Genomic DNA, 19764 nt, shown 5'->3' with positions numbered 1-19764 from the left:
TTGAAAATATAAACACTTCCCCCAGATTTTAGTGGCTAGCCGAGTTATGATCAAAAAAGTGACGAAATTTGATGCATTTCAATGTACCCCCTCCATGGTAAAAAATGAGTGGGTGACAAAAATCAAAAATATTTTGGATTTGAGTTATTTAAAGTTAAAATAGTACTCACACAAATTTGCAGACAATTCTGACCGTGTTACAGTGAGTTACAGACACTTCGTCCACATTTTCGAGTCAAAAAGTTTGAGCTCTCGTAACTTTCCAGATTATTACTCAAAGTTTATGAAACTTTGAGAAAATAGTGGAATATACTTTATAGACATAAATAAATAGTTGAGAGTCAGTTTTTGTCGCTTTGTTCAACTTTCGTTTCAGTTCATATCTGATAGCTTCATGGATCTACGATAGTAAGATTTTCTGAGACATGAAAAACCAGCATTCTATCTTAAAATTAATTTTCATTTATTTATTTATGTCTATAAAGTATATTCCACTATTTTCTCAAAGTTTCATAAACTTTGAGTAATAATCTGGAAAGTTACGAGAGCTCAAACTTTTTGACTCGAAAATGTGGACGAAGTGTCTGTAACTCACTGTAACACGGTCAGAATTGTCTGCAAATTTGTGTGAGTACTATTTTAACTTTAAATAACTCAAATCCAAAATATTTTTGATTTTTGTCACCCACTCATTTTTTACCATGGAGGGGGGGTACATTGAAATGCATCAAATTTCGTCACTTTTTTGATCATAACTCGGCTAGCCACTAAAATCTGGGGGAAGTGTTTATATTTTCAAATAGCCAACACAAATATGTATCTAATCATCATAAATTTACTTCGGACCACAGTACTTCGACCTGTCGAAAAATCCAAAAAACATGAAAAAATTGACAATTTTTTCAAAAAAGTGATTTTTCTATATGATGCAGGGGATCTAGGAAAAATAGTTTTTCTTATAAAATGCACAAAATAAGTCTGGTAATTCATTTCTGAAGCGATTTTGATCCTATCTTTCAAAAGAAAAATTTTCATTTTTCAACTTCAATCGATCGTTTCGGTAGGTCAAAAGGGGCGGAGCTTAATCTGGTATGGTATAAAAATCTTAGAATTCTTAGGGTACTAACATATCAAAAAATCAGCCGAAACGGATCAACTTGGTACATGTGTAACATGGCCTGTAGGCCTATGCTCGAGCCAGTCAGAGATTGTCTCTTAAAGAGTTCGAGTAGAAAAGGTTTGGCAACATATTACTTTCCCTTTATTACTTCCAGTAATAAATTCTACACCTGTGTCTAAAAAAAACCAGATTAAAAAGCGCATATCCTCCTATAAAAGCGTGAGAAAAAAAGTAAAATGAGAAAAAAAAGAGGCAGATGTAATCTCAAAGAAACGAGACATATGCTTGGTTGCGTTGACGACAAACATCTGTTTTCTCCGTCTCTCGTTTTTTGTATGATACATGATATGCTATCAGCTGCTCTGAGTCTCCAAAGCATTCCGCATATAGAAGTGACTAGAAAACTTTGAGAAGGAGGATGTCGTCTCGTGTTCATGCTTGGAATATTAGCAAGAGGAGTACATGTTTCAGAGATGAGGGAGGGAATTTGAAAATAAATGCCAAGTGAACTTTTTTCTTAATGCTGCGCCCAAAGTAGCCTTTTCTTTTCCTCGTTTTCCTCTGCGCCTTTAAGGTAATCGCTGCGAGACCAGCGAATTTTTTAGGAGGGAGAATTAAGTTTTTGAAATTAAAACTTTTTTGAATTCCCTCCAAGAAAATGCGCAGGTCTCGCTGCGATTACCTTAAAGGTGCAGAGGAGAACGAGGAAAAGAAAAGGCTACTTTGAACACATTTTCCTCGGAATAGTTATTTTGGACGCAGCATAAGAGACAATATTCAGAAATCATAAAACAGCATGAGACCTCTGAATATTCAGCTGGTGTCTATTGAAAAACTAAAAACAAGTGTTGCAAAGAAAAATACTCTTGGACAAGGCATCTGGAAAACAAACAGAGACTAGGGAAAATAATTTTTTTAAGGTTTTTCATGATGATCCCATAGTTTCAGATTCTCAATCACTTCCTCAAAGATAAAAATCGAAAATCAGTTGACTGGAAATTCAAACTGAAGAGTGAAGACAATCTTCCATGAGTGTTATATTTTCAGAATTGGAATACTTTCAGATTTTTTGAATTTTTCCTCGAAAAAGTTAAATTTTCGACTATGATTCAGAGTTAGAAGAAATTCGGAAAAATAATCAAAAATCTTCACAATTTTGACAAAAAATTGAAAAAATGTCAGAAATTTTTTAATTGGTTCTTTTGCGGGGCCTTCAACATTTTCTCTCTGCAAGCAAGATTTTGACGTCTAATATCTTGACTCGCTATAAAGATATGACATTTTTTCAAACGAAAATAATATTCTATAAATATCGGACTATATTTTGTCAGTTGGCAATTTTTTGATATCTCATTCGGGAACCAAGATAAAACGCTTTGAACGGAAGCCGCTGGGAGTTACCGACAGCAGTCTGGCGCGCCTTTATCGCATCTATGTTTTTCTAACCTTCCGCATATACTTTTGGCTCCATATTCCTGGAATTTCCAAGCTTCCGAAGTTTTCTGACACTTCAAATCATTCAAAATTAGTCTAACTTTAATTTTCATGTATTCAAAGTTCCAGAAATGGTAGAAAACCCTGAAAATACACTCATTTACGAAGTTTTTCTCATTTTTGGCGCACTTGTCGACTTCGGTGCCTCCCACAATCGGTCTCAAAATTCTTGTAAAAAATTCTCTATCCATCTCCATTTTAAAAATCAAAAATTTTCGTATTTGTTTTTTTTCGTTCTTTTTTTTCATCTCAAAATTTTGCAGAAAAAAAAGGATGCTTTTAAAAAACAATTTTCAAATTTCTGAGATTTTCAGAATTTTTTAAACTGGAATTGTGTAATAAAACATTCTAAGACGGTTGAACACAAAAATGGAACATTTAGTGCATTTCAAGAGTAATCATGACTCTGAAACATTCCTATTTTTATGTATTTTGAAGAAAAAAATCTAAATATTTGAGTGGATAAAGTTTTTGAGCTGGAAATAATTTTTTTAACTTTCAGATATATTGGACAACCTAGCAAAAATAAAATCAGGTTGCCATAACTGAAACTGGGATTGTGTTAGAATTTCTGTTTTGAGACCTTATTGTTATATGCGCGCTGTGTGTTTAATAATACTAATGCCCTCTCGTCATTCTCGAAAGTAGTAACTAATAATTCATTAAAAACTTTAATTTTACAGAGAACATGTACATACTTCATACCCCACATATTGTTCACGGATTCCACATATTAAAATTCTTTGATCCAATATACAGTACCGGTCAAAAAGATATGGACTTTGTCCGTATTCAGTAGAAATTGTCCAACTTTGAGAGTGTGTCATGATAATACTAATTGCTCTATAAAGTAGATTTTTAATGTATCATACAGATTCAAATTAGAGCTTCACTTTTGTAGTTGACAACTTTTTTGTACGGACACTCCCTAAAAAGTTATGGTAATTTTAAGACGACAGCTCAAAAATCGCAATATTCTGCACTGAGATAGATCAATTTGAGGGGAAGGAAAAAAACAGCGCATTGAGACCGGGAAAAGCGCAAAAAATGAGAAGACCACATAGGTGTACATTCAGAGGCATAATATCAACAAATTTCCAGATTTTAATTAATTTCTGGAAAACTTAAAGTTACCTGATTCAGGACCCAAAAACCTCGGATTTCCAGTAAGACTGTTTCCATCCTTTCTGTTATCTGAAAATACCAGAACAGTTGAATTCATCAAGTTTGACAACTTCGTGTGGTCATCACATGATGCGGCAAAACAACCCACCCAGGCGGGGGGCACCAGAACAAAGAAAGAACATCGAAAGAGAAAGGGAAGACAAATGTTTTTATGTTTTCTTCGGTGGTCATGTCTCTCTGCAAGATGGGTGAAAAGAGTCACGTAAGGGGTAGTATATTGAGTTGAATAAACAAAAGAAATTAACATAAACTAACATTTGATACGTTCTTCTGATGAAAGTGACCAATGACGTATTCGTTTCAGTTAGTGAAGTTTATGAGACTATTATAAGCAGTGAGTCGGTATGTTCTTTGGGATTTTTTTGGTTTGGGACACGTACTTCCCCATTTTCTACATTTTCCCCCTTTTCTGACACTTTTTGGCATAAACATGTCGAAAAATTAGAAAAAAGGGAAAATATGCTGTTAGACCAACGCTAAATTGAGATTTGTAAAAAATAGTTTCTCGACGCTCGTGAACAAGAAAAAATGTATTAAAATATAATTTTACATGTTATGGATGAGTATCTACGGGGGTATCCCATGAGTATCTATGTGGGTATATTTTTCAATGATACATTGTCATTCGAATGTCACCAGATTTAAATTTTCGAGTTTTTTTCGGTCTCATTTTTTTGTTGTTGCTAAGTTTTCGAAAACTGCCGTCCGGTAGAATTGAAACTAAATTCATCGAAAAACAAAAACATGTTGGAACTTTCAAATCCATCAGTACCGTATCACTCAGTTCTGAATCGCTTGAGGTCGGTTAAGGGTGGTTCTAATATGACCATATTTGGTCAGGCCCACCGAAGGCTCGGCTTCAAAAAAGTAATTTTTTTCAATTTTTCATCAAAAATGTGAAAATTTTTGAAGATTTTTCAGAATTTCTTCTAATTCTGAATGATGGTCGAAAATGTGTCTTTTTCGCGACAAAATTCAAAAAATTCTAATTTGGAATTTTGGTGCCTTCTACCTGGGCCTTCGGGCCGGGCCAGGCAAGAATGCTTTTTGAGATTTTATCGAATTCCGACTTAGTTGAATGTGGAGTCATTTCTATCTTCAAAATTGAAACCTCGCTGAAAGTGTAATTTCCAGCAAATGTATATAACTTTTCTGTTCAGTTTTTATAAACAACTAAACGAGCAGTCACTCCGCATTTCACCTCACATAAAACATAACAACTCAGAGAAATATATTCAATCTCGGGTTCACATTCATCCCATCCGCCCGCATTCATTTTCATCTACTCCTCTCTAGACCCTCTGAGGCATATGCTCTCATGCCCGGCACCTTCTTGCTCTTTGGGGTGTCTGAGGAGAGAGAAAAAGAGAACTCGGAGCCAATTCTTCTAAATTGAACCTTTGTCTTCTTTTCTGGTGTGTGTGTGCTGAAGAAAACGAAGACTGGAGGAAAAAGAAGAAGGCATTCAACAGATACATGGGGGGAGAGCAATATGGCGCCGAAGAGAGAATGAGAAATGAACTGAGAGGGGATGTATTCTTTTTCTGGAAGGACATTGAAGTGGAGGTTTATGAGTTTGATTCGTTAAAGTGAGTGTATGTCATTTTGTAGATTGAAAAGGATTATTTCGGGAACTTTACTTTTTGGATTGGTTCGGACAAAAAAGTACAGAAAACTTAGGAAACTTGCAAGTTTTTGGATTTATGTCTTATGCTGGAATGCTGGAACAAGGCTTTTGGTTTTTGTGATTCTGCTCTTCATATCATACCACAATAGACATACATATTCCAGTTTTTTAAACACTTTTTCACACCACCGTTGTTCTTTTTGCCACGTCTTTTTTTCTGTATTTTCCCATCGCTTTTCATATTCCAACAAACATATACTCTTTTTGTGTTTCTGTTTTGTTCGACTTTCCGTTTTTGAAAGAATCGATGGAACCGTTGAAAATAAACATGTCTAGGCGGACCATATTCCCCGATATTGGTGAGTTCTTATTTCAGTAGGGTGATTAGTCGTTTAGTCTTTTAGGCTTTTAGGCGTCTAGGCGTTTAGGCTTTTGGCTTTTAGGCTTTCAGAATCCTTGCGGTTTTAGACCAGCTAGGTCCTTTTTCCTGACAGATTAGGATAAGTTTATTTTAAAGAAAAAGTTTAGTAACACATTTTTCTACTTCATTTTGCAATCCCATCCGTACCCTTGTCTTCCACGTCATCAATTTCAGTTACCTTTTTTCCACCGATTCATCTTCCTCTTTTTTGACATCTTCTCAATTCAAATCCCAATTTAATTACCCCATCGCCACGTCACCATATTCCGTTTTCCATAATTCTCAAACAAATCACGTCACTATCTCATAAAACGTCCGCTCCAATATGTATCTCCAATATTAAAATGAAAAAAGAGCCAAATTTGTTTTACGACCTTGGCGTGTTATAAGGGCGGGTCTATGAAGCCATGATTTCAGGAGGAGGAATCATTCTTATCCTCAATTTTTCGTCTTTTCCAGTTTTGACTTCTTTTTCTCTCTTACCCAAAAAGGAAAAGAAGAAGAACATTTCCCGCGTCGATCGTCAAAGAGCACTCACTAGCAATTTTATGTTCGTCATTCGTGGAGGAGTTGGAGGAGAGACCCGTCAAAACGAATTCCGGACGTCTTCATGTTTAGATGAGGGTGTTGAAGTTTTGCTCTCTTAAATAACTTTTCGGGTTTTTGGTTAGGAAATGAAAACTTCGTGACTTAATTTGCAAAATTTACGTTACCATAAAACCTGTAATAGAGGCGCAACTAGCAGTGCCTGCTCGCAGCGGTATATCTCGGTTCCCAGAGGAAATATCAAAAAACTGCTAACTGATGAAATATAGCTTGATATTCATAGAATATTTCTTCAGTTGAAAAAATTTTCATATCTTTAAAGACAGCCGAGATAGGATGCTACAAACTCTTGATTGCGGGATGTCGCAGAACCAACCAGTTGCTGACAATGTTTGAAGAGCATGAGCCCCTATAGCTGCTAGAATCAGATCCGCTACAACTTTCGAAATATTCGAGCCCGAGAGCCGTTCCATAGACACGAACACGTTTCCAGCCGCCCGACGCTTTAGCGTTATCACGGAATAGCATTGACGCACTAGCAAGGACATTCAAAAAGACGCAACGCGCTCCCCCTATCGAAATTTCTGATCAAAAATTTTTGTCTCCCCTTCTCTCTTATGTGAAAGTGCAACCAAGGTCTCGTGACATCAGATAGGTACCTTGAACGAGAGGAGGGGTACCTGACACTAAAATTGTATGCACTTTTGCGTTTTGGATCGAGGTTCTGACTTTTTGATATACAAAGGCACCTCGAGGTAGTTCCTGGCACTGAGTCAGGAATTGTATTTATTGCGCTTTGGATCTAGGTTCTGACTTTTCGAATCTGAACTGAAAATCTAAAAATAAAATGCTGAGTACTGCATGAGTCCAACTACATCTTGTGAATAGTAGGATCAGATAATCAAAGTCCGAGTCCTGCCGCGCCAATTCTTTTGATAACCAAGAACAGAGTTCTTATCATGTTTCGTATGTGAGAAAAAGAAACGGACACCTCGATTAAGAAAACGGACGGTGCATGACTCCGTAGTGTAACCCATACTTGTCAAGGGCCGGGCTTTTTTTTCCAAAGGTCATGCCCGGCCCGTCAGGTCCGTCTTTTCGGAGGGAATTTTTTTTTCAATTTTTTTCATTTTTTTTTTCAAATTTGATTAAGGTGTACTAAGATGAACTCAGACTTTTTTCATAGAATAATATGAGTGTCTTTTTGTCAATTTTTCCGCATGAAAAATTGAAAATTGAAAAAAAAATTGAAAATTTTTCTCAAAAATCCCATATCCCTCACAAGACGGGCCTGACGGGCCGGGCCCGGCCCGTCATTTGACAAGTATGGTGTAACCTCCAATACCCCTTCCTGCTTCTTTTTCTTTTCATCGTTCCCTTTTTTCTTCTCCTCTTCTTTGATTCTCTCCAACAATTGTTGTTTCCATGCATCATTTTTAGAAAAAAAAAGAATTATCATCAAAGAACCAGCTACATTTCCCAACTGTACGGTTTCTGTGTTATCTACGAATCTTTTTTTTGTTCTACCATTTGTTATCAACCATCTTCACCTCCGTTTATATTTCCAGTGTCAACTTCCACTTCAACTCAGAATGAATAGTAATCAACTCAACAGCTTCTTTTTCCCCTCGACGATCTCTCCGATGCCACAAGAATTCCCGTCGAATGGGGCTCCAGCATTCCGAAACTACCAAGGTAAGGAACCTCTTTCAGTCAGGGCTCTAATAACTATCCTTTCAGTAAAAAATTCTAAAACACTTGGCCCGCGGGGGCAGTACAAGCCTCGGGCCAAGAAGGTCACGATCACCAATCCTCCCCATTATCGTCAAGGAAGAATAGTTGAGAAGAAGGAAAAAATGGACAACAAAATTGTAGAAGGTATGAGGTGTTCAATATAATTTTTTTAACTTACGTTCTCTCAGAAAATGCAAAGTTGCGTCGAGAGCTAGAATTTACTAGGATTGAAAATAAGCAACTGAAGGAGCATATGGAAAGTATTAATTCATTGGAGATGAAAAGTGAGTTTGACTGATTTTCACATACTTGATAAGGCCCGTCAGGGAAATTAAGACACAGCCCGAAGGCACGGGCGCATGGCGCCAAAATTCAAAATTTTCGACTATCATTCAGAATTAGAAGAAATTCCGGGAAATTATCAAAAATGTTCACATTTTCAATAAAAAATTCAAAAAAATCTCAAAAATAAATGCCGGGCCTTGACGGGCCGGGAGAATGGCACTTTTGTCATGCACCGCCTGTTTTCTTAACCAAGGTTTTCGGCCTTGACAAGTATGATTTCTCATTATTCTTAACCTAACTTCATAATTTTCAGTGGCTCAAATGCAGGTCGCCCCTGTCTCCACAAGAACCACTGTGGCTCTTCAAGAACCACCACATGTCCCTTTCTCCTCTCCGCCACCGTCTGTTCTGGCTTCACCAGTGGACCAGTTCCCTTTCCTATACCATCAGGAGCCTACAATGATGCCCGGTCCCTCACAATGCCCTCCTCCAGCTCACTATCTGCAATTTTATCAAGAAGCGGGGTGCTCATCGTGGTTTCAACCCCAACTGTCCCAGCATCTTCACTGGAATCAAGGCTTCAATCCAGTGAATTTTCAACTGAATCAGCCATCAACTTCCACACAACCCTTCCTTCAGAATCATTGGGTCCAGCCGATGGAGGAGACACTCGATGAGATGGAAGGGAGAATCGGGACCTCCGGATTTTCTAGCTATGAAGATGCCAAGAAATACTTGGAGAGAAAGTTTGGAAGTGACGATCAGTTGGATTTCGGTATGATATAAAATGAAGTCTGACCTTTTGAGAACATATTAACAATTTCAGATTCAACTGGGTATCTCTTCGATCCCAATATGTTCTCGGTCATGAAGCAGGAAATGAGGAGACCGAAGCCCAGAGACATTCACCAAATGAGTGTCAATAACAACGGCGAGCAGAGTGAGTTTATTTGAATTTTTCTTAAATAAAATAAGTAATAGCATGTTTTCAGGCTCTGACTGGGAATTGATGAATGCCTTCGAGAAGGATCCCTGGTTTCAGAAGGCCAAAAAATTGATGGAAAGGCAAGCGCGGGAGGAGGAAGTGGGGCTCATTGTGGTACTGCATGATGGGGAGGACGAGATGTCTTTTGACGAGTATATCTAAAAGTTTTTTTTTCTGATTCAATTCTAATGTTTTCTCCCCTTAAAAGAAGCTGATTCTCCACTCTCCTGTCATTTCTCCTACCGCTTCCTCCCACATTTGATTCTCTTTCCTTGATTTCCTCGTCATTGTTGCGACTTCCCAATACTGTTTCCTCTGATCCATATCTCTTGATTCCTACTTCTCCCACTTCTAATTCACAGTTCCCTTTGGAACCAAATTCCTATTGACCCTCTCACTCAAAACGTCTCCTGTGATTCTCCTCCAATTCCTCTCTCCGGCTACAACAATTCCCCCCCCCCCCCAACCCATTTTGGTTATTTCCTTTGCCAAAGAGTGATACATTTCCCCCATTTTCTGCCACTTTTCCTCATCACCTTCCCCAAACATTGATTTCTCACTCCTCTGCATTTCTAGTCACTTCAATTGTCCGATCCACTAGTCAGTATCTTCTCAATTTTCTCATTACCCTTCATTTTCGTTTTCTTTGTTCTCCCCGGTCACTTTGTAGATTCGTATCTTTTCTTTTTTTTTGATTTAGTTATTTTTGGTTTAATAGTTTACTAGTGCAATAAACATTAAAGATATACATTTCCAAAAACCAATAAGTTTATTAAAACACATAAAATAAGAGCCATATAAAGAGGGAATAAAACGAAAGAAATTATTTTCGTTCGAAGGAAATGAGAAAGGGGAATAAGGAATGACATTCGGGAAAAGGAAAATGAAAGGAAATTTGGGGAAAGATGAAGAAAAGAGGGGCTTATTTAAAGTAAAAAAAGTCAAAATTGGAATTATGAATACTGTTTTAATTGTGTCATAAACAGTGTGTGGTTTCGAGACCGCTTCGAGAAATTTTCCGAGAAATGTCTTGAGAAATTTATCGATACTTTTTTGATCCGTAGCGAAATGTCCGGTTTCGAAACGTTCGGTTGCGAAATGTCCAGTTTCAAAACGTCCCGAGAAAGTATCGATACTTTCGAGAAATATCAAGAAATTTTTCACGATAAATTTCTCGAAATGGGGTAGTATCGAGAAAGTCATATCGATACTGGAACACTGGTCATGAATATAAATAATCAATGCTAGAGATATATTTAGACGATGCTGTTTTTTCAGAGAAAAAATTACTAGCTTACGCCCAAAAACTTCGATTCTTCACCGCCATCTTGTTCATGGAATCGGTGATGCTTTCCACGAGAAGAGCATCCAGCTCAGATTCGTGTCCTTCCACGGCAAGGTCGTTGTGTTCCGCGAGCACTTTTTTGATTGATTTCGTCAGCAACCCGAGTTTTCTGAAAACAGAAAAAAGTTCGATTTGTTTCAGATTTAGAGTCCAAATTCAAAACTCACTTGTGTTGAAGGAAGTTATTTCTTCCTCTTTTCGCCAAGTTGTCCGCAGCATATAGGACATGCGGGATGGCTGGGGGCTGGTAGGACACCTGGTGGCTGAACGCCAGGAAGTATGTGAGATGAGCCATCTCATTTTTTGACCATCCTGGATCGTTTGCCACGATGGTGTACTTCACCGGTCGAACGGTACCCTAAAATAAGAAATAGATTGGATTATAGCAAGATTTTAAAAATGAAACTTACGATGAGAGCCGATTGGCACACCAACACGAACTCCTGGCGTCCGGCACTTGTGATTTGGCCATCAATACAAGTTCCAGACTTGACGTTCTGCTCGACGGGCTTGTTGCCCTTGATCTCCTTGGGAAAGATTCTGGTGTGCGATGTCTTCTGGACCACGACCATTACCAGTTTTGATTTCGATCCGACCTTCTCCAACGCCTTTCGCATATCTTGAACTTCCTCTTCCACTCTCTTGAAGTCTCCTTCTCCAGCACCAGTTCGGAAGACCACGAGCACTTCTGGTAGCGCTCCAGCAGCCTTTTTGTACTGGTCCAGACACTGGGTTATTTTGGAATCCAAGTTTCTGAAAAATCACTTTTATTCGTTGATTCAATTTGTAGAAAATAAAACTCACTTCAACTTGTATTCGTTCCTTTCCTGGAGGAAATGGAATCCTCCTAGGTCTGTGACGGCTTTCAGTGAGTAGGAGCATCCAACCACAGTGGGCTCACCATCGAAGGTACCCTGGACTCGGTCATAGAGGGTTCTCGACGGTCCGTGGGTCATCTCGAATCCAACAAACTGTGTCTTGGCGAACAATTTCTGCTGCACGAAGGACACATTCGAGCAGACGACTTTGTGGTCGTAAGACTGAGGAATTTCGACGAGGTAGTTGATCCCTCCACACTTCAAATTCAATTTTCTCATCACATTGTCCACAGTCTGTGCTCCTCCAGCATCCCGCACGAAGCAGTCCGCAGTGTTGATGTGAATTTGAATGGTTTGAAGACCAGCAGACGCCTCGAAATACTTCAAAACATCATGAACATCAGGCTTCTTCTCCGGCGTGATGGCGACGATGATGGTGATTTGGGCGTCTCTCATTTTGACCATCTCGGCTTTGATATAAGATGCATCATTGGAGTTCCACTGGTACTTGAGCCATTCTTGATGACTCTTTCGCATTTCAAGTCCGTTTTTCAGACAGGTGGCGTGGAGACGAGCAGAAAAGATCTCCAAATTGGTAACAGCTCCATCAAAATTCACCACAGCCACGTTGTTGATCTTCGCTGGCTTGTAGTACTTCTGTCCTTTGTTCTGGCGGAACTGAACCGTTCCCGGTGGTGGCACAACAATTGCTCGGTTCGCGAAGATCATCTGAGCTGGAGAAAGCATCATGGCTTCCATCTGAATCGGCTCTCGTGCCACGTGGATGCCGAATTTTTTGAGATGTGGATTGTTCTCGATCTTCAAGTGACCCTTGAGAATCTCTCGGATTCGGAGAACATGGTCTCGGGGCAACGTGGCATTTTGACCGGTCATTGAGGCTTGCTGAAACAATTTTTGGTTACTTTTAATCCGTTTGACATGATAAAACGTACCACATTAGCGCTCATTTTTTGGATTTTGATCCGTTGGCCGGGAACGATGTTGAGCAGCTCGAGTGGCATGAAAGTTTCGTTTTTGAGTCTTCCGGAGACGACGAGTGGAAGATGTGGGAACTTGATTTGGTAGTTGTACTTCTCCTTGAAGTAATCTGCGACCGAGATGTTGCGTGCGTCATCTTTTCCTTTGTTGAGCTCGAAGATTGAGCTGAAAACAAAAAATTGTCATTTATCTTTCGAAAAAACGCTTAAACTTCCTTTTGAGCTCTAAATTTTTCCAAAAATTAATACATCCTTTCAAATATTCAAACGTCCCAAAAAATATTTAGACGTCCCTTGAACGCTAAAAGTTACTGAAAGTGATTAAGGGGCGTCTAGACATTTTATGGGATGTCTCAATGTTTTTTGGGATGTTTAAACATTTCTGAGCACTTTTTGGATCACAAAGGACGTTTAAATGTTTGATTTTTCAAAGGGCATCCAAACCGGAATAGAACCAAAAAACTCACTTCATCGCATTGGATCCAGCAATTCTGCTAACAATAATATTTCTGTTCTTGTCTTTCGGCAGATGAATCGGGACCACAAGGAGTCCTTTCAGTGCCTCCTCAATTCTTCCGAGAAGATTCTTTTCGGTTCCTCGCTCATACGCAGACTGTATCTCTTTCACTTCATTATAGTTCCAGTCATCTTGTACTGGCTTCTCATCTCTTCGAATTGGAGATCTGCTTCGGCTTCTTCTTCTCTGATCAGCCCTTGGATCTCTTCCTCCAAATCCTCGACGATCACCTCCACGGTCCCCAGGACGATTCCCTCGAGAGGTACCAGGCTGGGATCCAGTCGAGACTCCCTTGAATTCTGCATACTTGCTACAGAAGAACTTGAGGGTTGAGGTGGCACTGAAGAATGGACTCAACTTGGTGTCGATTGTCACCACGATCTCCGGAGTGCCTGCAAGTCCTTCTGCAAGACGAACGGCTTTGTCGAAGCCACATCTGATCTCTGTAGTGGCATCTGGCTTGAACACTGGAGGCTCATTCATCGGGAAAGTTTGACTTCCGTATTGCAGGTAATCAGTTGTGTTCAACACTTCTGAACTGCAATTCTCCACGACTCTCGTCAATTCCTGTCGATTTTCATTTGACAGAGCATTCGGTCCATCCGAATAAACGAATCCATTGGCTGACAGAATAACTTTGAAGAACATTGATTGTCTTCTCAGTATTCTTGAGATCATCTCCCACTCTTTATCACTGAAATCCTTCCTTTCGATCTTATCTTCAAGCTTCGCATCTCCTCCTTTATATGCTGTCTCGAAACCGTAGATCGTGTTCGCACAATCATATGTGTATTGGAGGATGTCTGTGCCGAAGATGTCCGGATGTCGTTGGAAGAGTTTGAGGAAGACTGTGTGGAGAGCAAGACGACGTTCACTGTCGTTTACTCTGGAAATTTCAATATTATTATTATGTATAATTTAGATGTTTAATTATGATAATTCAGATTTTTTAACCGTTTGTCAATATCTCTTCAAGAAAAACCGTCATGGACCATATGTCGTTTTAGCCTGAATCCCTATCTTCAAAAAGTTCAAACTGTAATTTCTCAGTTGTTTTGTTATCAATTTGTCAGAAACTTGACAGCAATACTAAAGAAATTACGGTAATTCGGATTTTTTTAACAGTTTGTCTATATTTCTACTAGAATAAAAGTAAAAGTTATGGAATATACTAAAGAAATACCTAGGCCACACGTTTCCGTTCTCCTTTTTCTCTTCAACACCCCCTTTCGACTCGAATACACAACATACACACACAAAACGCTCTTTTCTCTTCTTTTCCTTCTCTCTCCTTCTCATTTTTCTCATTTTGCAATGGAGACGGGCGGTCAAGTAGAACACATACACTCACATTTCTTTTTCTTAGCTTTTAGAGATTCACTTGCTAATTTCTTAAGAATGGTTGGTTCAAATGTGTTTAAATTTTGTACATAGAGTAATACGAATGTGCTGAACTAGAATATGTAAAAAAGATTTAATGATAGTTAATCTTGTTTGGAGTTGTTTCAAGTTAAACTTTTCTTTGTTTTGTACAGCCGACTACGTTCTTAATTAGTGTACTGGTTCGTTATTCTATTCACTCTTGAATTTTCTAACACCTTGTTCTCATTCATTCAACCGTGTCCCCCATATTTAATTACCCCTCCACCCTCACTAACCCTCCAGAGACTGCTTGATGCCCTTCCGTCAAGTTCACATCCACTTTTCCTCCACACAACGTAGTCTCCATTGATAATCTTGTGAGACGAAATGGCAATTTTGTGATGTCAACTTTGAACACGTTCGTTTGAACTTCACACTTTCCGATTGGTGTAAAAGTTTTGGCGGATGAGGAGCCAGAACTGGATGGTGTGGTGAAGCGAATCGGTGCTGGAAAAGTGAAAGTTTTTTTGAACTAATTGTAAGAACTCACGATTGTTCCTGTTAGGTGGATTGGAACTTCCACCTGACCCACTAGCTCCACCAGCTCCTGATGGCGCTCCAGCCGCATCTTCTGTTCGTACCTTCTTCGGTATTCTGAAGGACATCTGAAAACGATAGAGATATTGTTTTGAAAATCGAAAAGTGAACGAACGAAGAGAATGGTAATTTGTTGTTGAAACGTGTCGAATGCATGGATATGTAAAAATAGACATGTTGCGGTAGATAGATAGGTGAACAAAGAACATTAATTATCCCGTGGTGTTCAGGGTGGTCTATTTAACTGAATGGGGGAAAATATAATTGGGGAGGAAAACGAGAACGGAGTCAAGAAGTAAACACTGATAAAATTTTGTACGGTTAACTCAAATAGTAATATGGAATTATCAGTTGATAATTCACTGATAGTGTAAAACTTATTGAAAGGGGGGAGACTTTGACTGAACGGAAAGAATGATTTGGAGAACTGAAACTATCATAAAATTGCAAATATATAGCGGAAAAGAGCGGGAGGTTTTATAGATTGATTGACACTTGCAGATGTTTTTTTAAAAAGACGTGTAAAAATACGTATGTTAGAGGGAACAAAACTTAATCAAGCTCACTGGGGAAGGTCGTGGAGTCATTTTAAGGTTATGTGACTTGACCTACATCATTGGAAATCTGAGAAAACACTGATTTCAATTATATACTTCGTTTTTGCTCACAATGACTGGTACTCGAGAAAAACGAGGTCAAAGTTCGGAAAAATAGCAAATTATTACCTTTTTAACACGCGAAAATTGCAAAAAATTCAAAAATAATTCACGTGTCAGAGAGGTAAATTCTCCGAACTTTGACCTTGTTTCTTTTGAATACCAGGCCTCGTGAGCAAAAACTGAATATAAATTTAGAATCAGCGTTTTTTTAGCTTTCCAATAATATAAATAAAGTCCCATAACTCCAAACTGACTCCATAACCTTCCCTAGTTAGCAGAAACTCCAGACATCTCGAGAGAGAAACATAAGAAACTTTACACATTAAAATTAGATTGAAAAACTTTTTCAAAAGAATTTTTCAAACCTTGAAAAGGTCTGCGCAACACAACTTAACTCGACATTTTAATTTTCCATCGAAACTTTTCAAACCGACAAAACATATGAAATTGACCAAACAAATGTCTAGTGGTCAACACAATAATCAACACGGACACTAATAAAGTGCAAAAAACCATTAATTGTCCAGTTAGAATATGTGTTTGCATACAACTTATTCGGCCACCCATACCACGAGAATGTTAGGGAGAATGGCAGAGAAGCGGGGTGGTCAAAGAAGAAAGTGTAAGAAAGTGTAAACTCAGGAGAGCGGGGATAGAGAAGGGACCGTTGAATATGCACTCCTCTCATTTTCTATTCGTACTTTCGCCCAAAGGGACAGAAGTACTACAAGCTATCCAATTCAAAATTGAATGCGCTTTCAATCAAGTTCATCATATCAAAAGATATTTTTTCATGAGGTAAACAAAATGTTTTTTCTTTGCATCTTATCTCACTTTCTTTCTCTTTCCCTTTCTATTGGCATGGAGCAAGTCACGAGTTGTGCCATCGCCACTTTTCTCTTTCTCTTCCTGCTCCTATAGAATTTACACACTCTAAGGGTTTGGGGGTGCTGGTTTCTATGTTGCGGAGCAGACGCGAAGTTTTTTTTGTTTCGAATGGCGGTTTTATCAAATTTAAACTAAAGTTTTTGGTTCTTTCTGGACTTTCTATACTGTTACAATCTTGCTTTATTAACTTTAACTGACTAGGGAATGTTCCAGACGTAACTCGGCCTTTTAAACTGCCACATATTCTATCAAGTACTTCTGAACTCGCTGATTCCGAACATTTGATCCAATTTTCTAGAACGCTTCATTTAAGTGAGATGTATGCATTTTAAGTCATTTCCAGTGCAAAAAACTGCAGAGACTCGAAGAGATCAAAATGAATGTTAAATCCAATGTTTCCTTTTTTCTGTGTAACACTTGTAAATAAAGGTTGAAAGAAACATTAGCAACGTTTTCTAATAACAAAAGTTTTCAGGAAAATAATCGTATCACTTTCATTTTTATCATTTGGACATTTGTCATTAAACTTTTTTACCAGAAAACGTTGATAATGTGCATTTTCCACCTTTATTTAAACGTATTATACAGAAAAAAAAATTGGAAGAGTTAGGTCTAAAATTGATTTTGAGTCTCTTGAAGAATGCAATTTTCACTGGAAATGACTTAAGCGTTCTGCAGAATTGGATCACATATTTGGAATCATCGTGTTGAAAAGTACTTAAAAATAAGAAAGATTGAAGGGCAAAGCTTTTATAACGGACACGAAAACCTTATAATTTTTAAATATGAACACTCTTCAGTGTGCGAAAATGTTAAAAAAGACAGACACACTCTACTCAAATTCCACAAAACAAAAAATCTAGCTTCTCAATATGTGTTGCATGAACTTGGTTGACCTCTCGAGGGGCTGCTCTTCTAACATCTGGACGTCCGAACAAAAAGAAATGGGAAGAAACCGAAAAAACTATATCATCTCAACGCGCCTATACACAAAAGTTCAGAAAGAAGAGAAAGTCGATGAAGTCGCAGCAGGAAAGATAGAAAAGCCGATGGAAAAGTGAATGGAAGCGAGAGAGAAAGGGAACGGGCAATAAACATAACTATAGGAAATATCGAGAATTTATTATACGTATTCTTCTGCAGAATTTTGAGATTTCAAAGAAATTTTGAGTGGGCGTTGAAGTCAATGGAGTTTCAAAAATCACAAGATTTTTTGAAAAAAGGGCATGCAACCGAAAAAGGGCATTCAAGAGAGAGGTGATCAACTGATCTCCTTATTCTGATAATGTGACTAATCACTAGCTCAGTGTCAAATGGATTATGATGACGTTTGTTTCATAAAAGGGTTGCGAAGGGAGAGAAATAAATTCTGCTGAAGCCAAAAGAGGGAGGAGTATGAAATTTGGATGTATTCACGAGTGTTGACGCCATGGGGTCAAGAACACTCTCCCCAAATGTTGCATGTTAGAAGAAGCCAAGTATTTGTATTTTGAAGGAACAAAACAAAGGAACACGTTGAAACAAAGATGAAATTAGAAGAGGGATTACGGTATTTTGTAAGAGGACAAAGGAATATGGGAAAATGGTTAAGTCAACATTTGATATATCTTTGTGGCATCAAAAACTGAAAAATAAATAGAAGAAAGGAGTCAGAATGCATCTACAGTACCGCTATAAAGTTGAATGTTTTCAGTGGAAAATGACCAACTTGAACAGTGTTTTTCGGTGCCACCTGAATATGCGGAACAGAACAAAAATAGCACATCATTTTTGTAGTAGATCATTTTTTAGGAGGGACACTATCTTGAAAGTTATATGCCATCACAGTAACTTTGTTATCCCTGAAATCGACTAATTGAAACTTTGGAGCTTTTCCCTTTGACAACCTGTAACTTTCAAGGTAGTTGTAATGTCCGCCATCCTTATGACGTAGAAGACGGGTTATAATTACTCTTTATTGCGGTAATCGTGGAGCGAGGGAAAATCAGAACTGAGCTTTTTAGTGAAAGTTCAGAATAACATTGACCTTGACATGGCATGATAAAAAGGCAAGGTCAATGAAAAAATAGAATTAATAAAATGCGTGTAACCTCGAGGAATGTACACGTTTAAAGTATACAAACGTAGCGTTTGTAACAGTAGTGTCCCTACAAAAAAAGGTCAACTACAAAAATGATGTGCTATTTTTGCTCTGTTCAGCTCATACAAAATTGAATTTATCGGATATTCAGATGACACCGAAATACACTGTCAAAGTCGATCATTTTCCACTGAAAACAGCCAAAGCTCACTTGTATACTGTAGTAGTCGTTCCATAGATGGCATCACTTTCTTTGACTACTAGGTCACTGGCATGACCAGAACACAATGCCCTTTTTATCTCGAACAAAAATCGGCATGAAAGAGGGGGTTCGAAAAATCAGAAATCAGAATGCATCTAGTAGGAAGAACTTGTTCGAAACAAACTTTTTCCTTGAGGAAAAATGCCTGAAGCTGGCGGAACCGTCTCGAATATTCTATGAGATTTGAAAAAAAACGCTGTCGATCGGGGTTACATCAAGAAACCAGAATTGTTTAAAAGGATGCCTATCCTCATGATGTCTGTAGAATAAATCGACTATATAGTATTTTTTCGGAATGGTTGGTAGGTGGTAGGCAGGCTCCGGTGGAAGGCAGTCACACCGATGATTCATAGTTGTGTAACAATTCTTCGCGTCGTCTACAATACTCATGCAATCGTTTTTTGATGGAACCGACACAACTCATATCAGTGTAAAGTTTTGATTCAAGCAGAACATATATTTGAGAATTCATTTAGCGGTCAGAACTTTCGGCAACATGCGCAACGGCGGGAAGATGAAAGGAAAGAGAGAACAGGAACCTTGAGAAGAGAGAACGACATCTAGGACATATTTTTCTAAATTTTTTTACAGTTCCTAGTTTTTGATATTTGAAATGAGTCGGATAATCAGAATCACATCTTCAGAAACTGGTTGCCCGCGTCCACGGCACGCCAGGTTTTTTGGTTCTATACTACCGTGAAGCCTGTAAAAATGGCGCGTCTATCGGTGCCTGTTTGCAGCGGTATATCTCGGTTCACAGAGGAAATATCAAAAAACTGCTAACTGGCAAAATATAGCTTAATATTTATAGAATATTTCTTCAGTTGAAAATTTTTTCATA

The 19764-nt window shown here is 38.3% G+C and overlaps 2 protein-coding genes across 2 annotated transcripts; one reads left to right on the top strand and one right to left on the bottom strand.

The window, feature by feature from the left end:
* Nucleotides 1-7985: 7985 nt before the first annotated feature.
* Nucleotides 7986-9559, top strand: GCK72_006967 (uncharacterized protein; the record flags this gene model as incomplete). Its single annotated transcript, XM_003109984.2, has 6 exons — nt 7986-8088; nt 8134-8271; nt 8316-8411; nt 8726-9187; nt 9239-9352; nt 9405-9559. The coding sequence occupies 6 exons, from the start codon at nt 7986-7988 to the stop codon at nt 9557-9559; spliced, it is 1068 nt and encodes a 355-aa protein (XP_003110032.2).
* Nucleotides 9560-10691: 1132 nt separating this feature from the next.
* Nucleotides 10692-15102, bottom strand: GCK72_006966 (uncharacterized protein; the record flags this gene model as incomplete). Its single annotated transcript, XM_003109835.2, has 8 exons — nt 10692-10851; nt 10910-11100; nt 11153-11495; nt 11547-12463; nt 12514-12724; nt 13026-13961; nt 14734-14944; nt 14988-15102. The coding sequence occupies 8 exons, from the start codon at nt 15100-15102 to the stop codon at nt 10692-10694; spliced, it is 3084 nt and encodes a 1027-aa protein (XP_003109883.2).
* Between the last annotated feature and the right edge of the window lie 4662 nt (nt 15103-19764).

This window comes from Caenorhabditis remanei, chromosome II, assembly GCF_010183535.1.
Source record: "Caenorhabditis remanei strain PX506 chromosome II, whole genome shotgun sequence".
Classification (NCBI taxonomy): Eukaryota; Metazoa; Nematoda; class Chromadorea; order Rhabditida; family Rhabditidae; genus Caenorhabditis; species Caenorhabditis remanei.
This window is presented reverse-complemented; position numbering and strand designations above follow the sequence as displayed.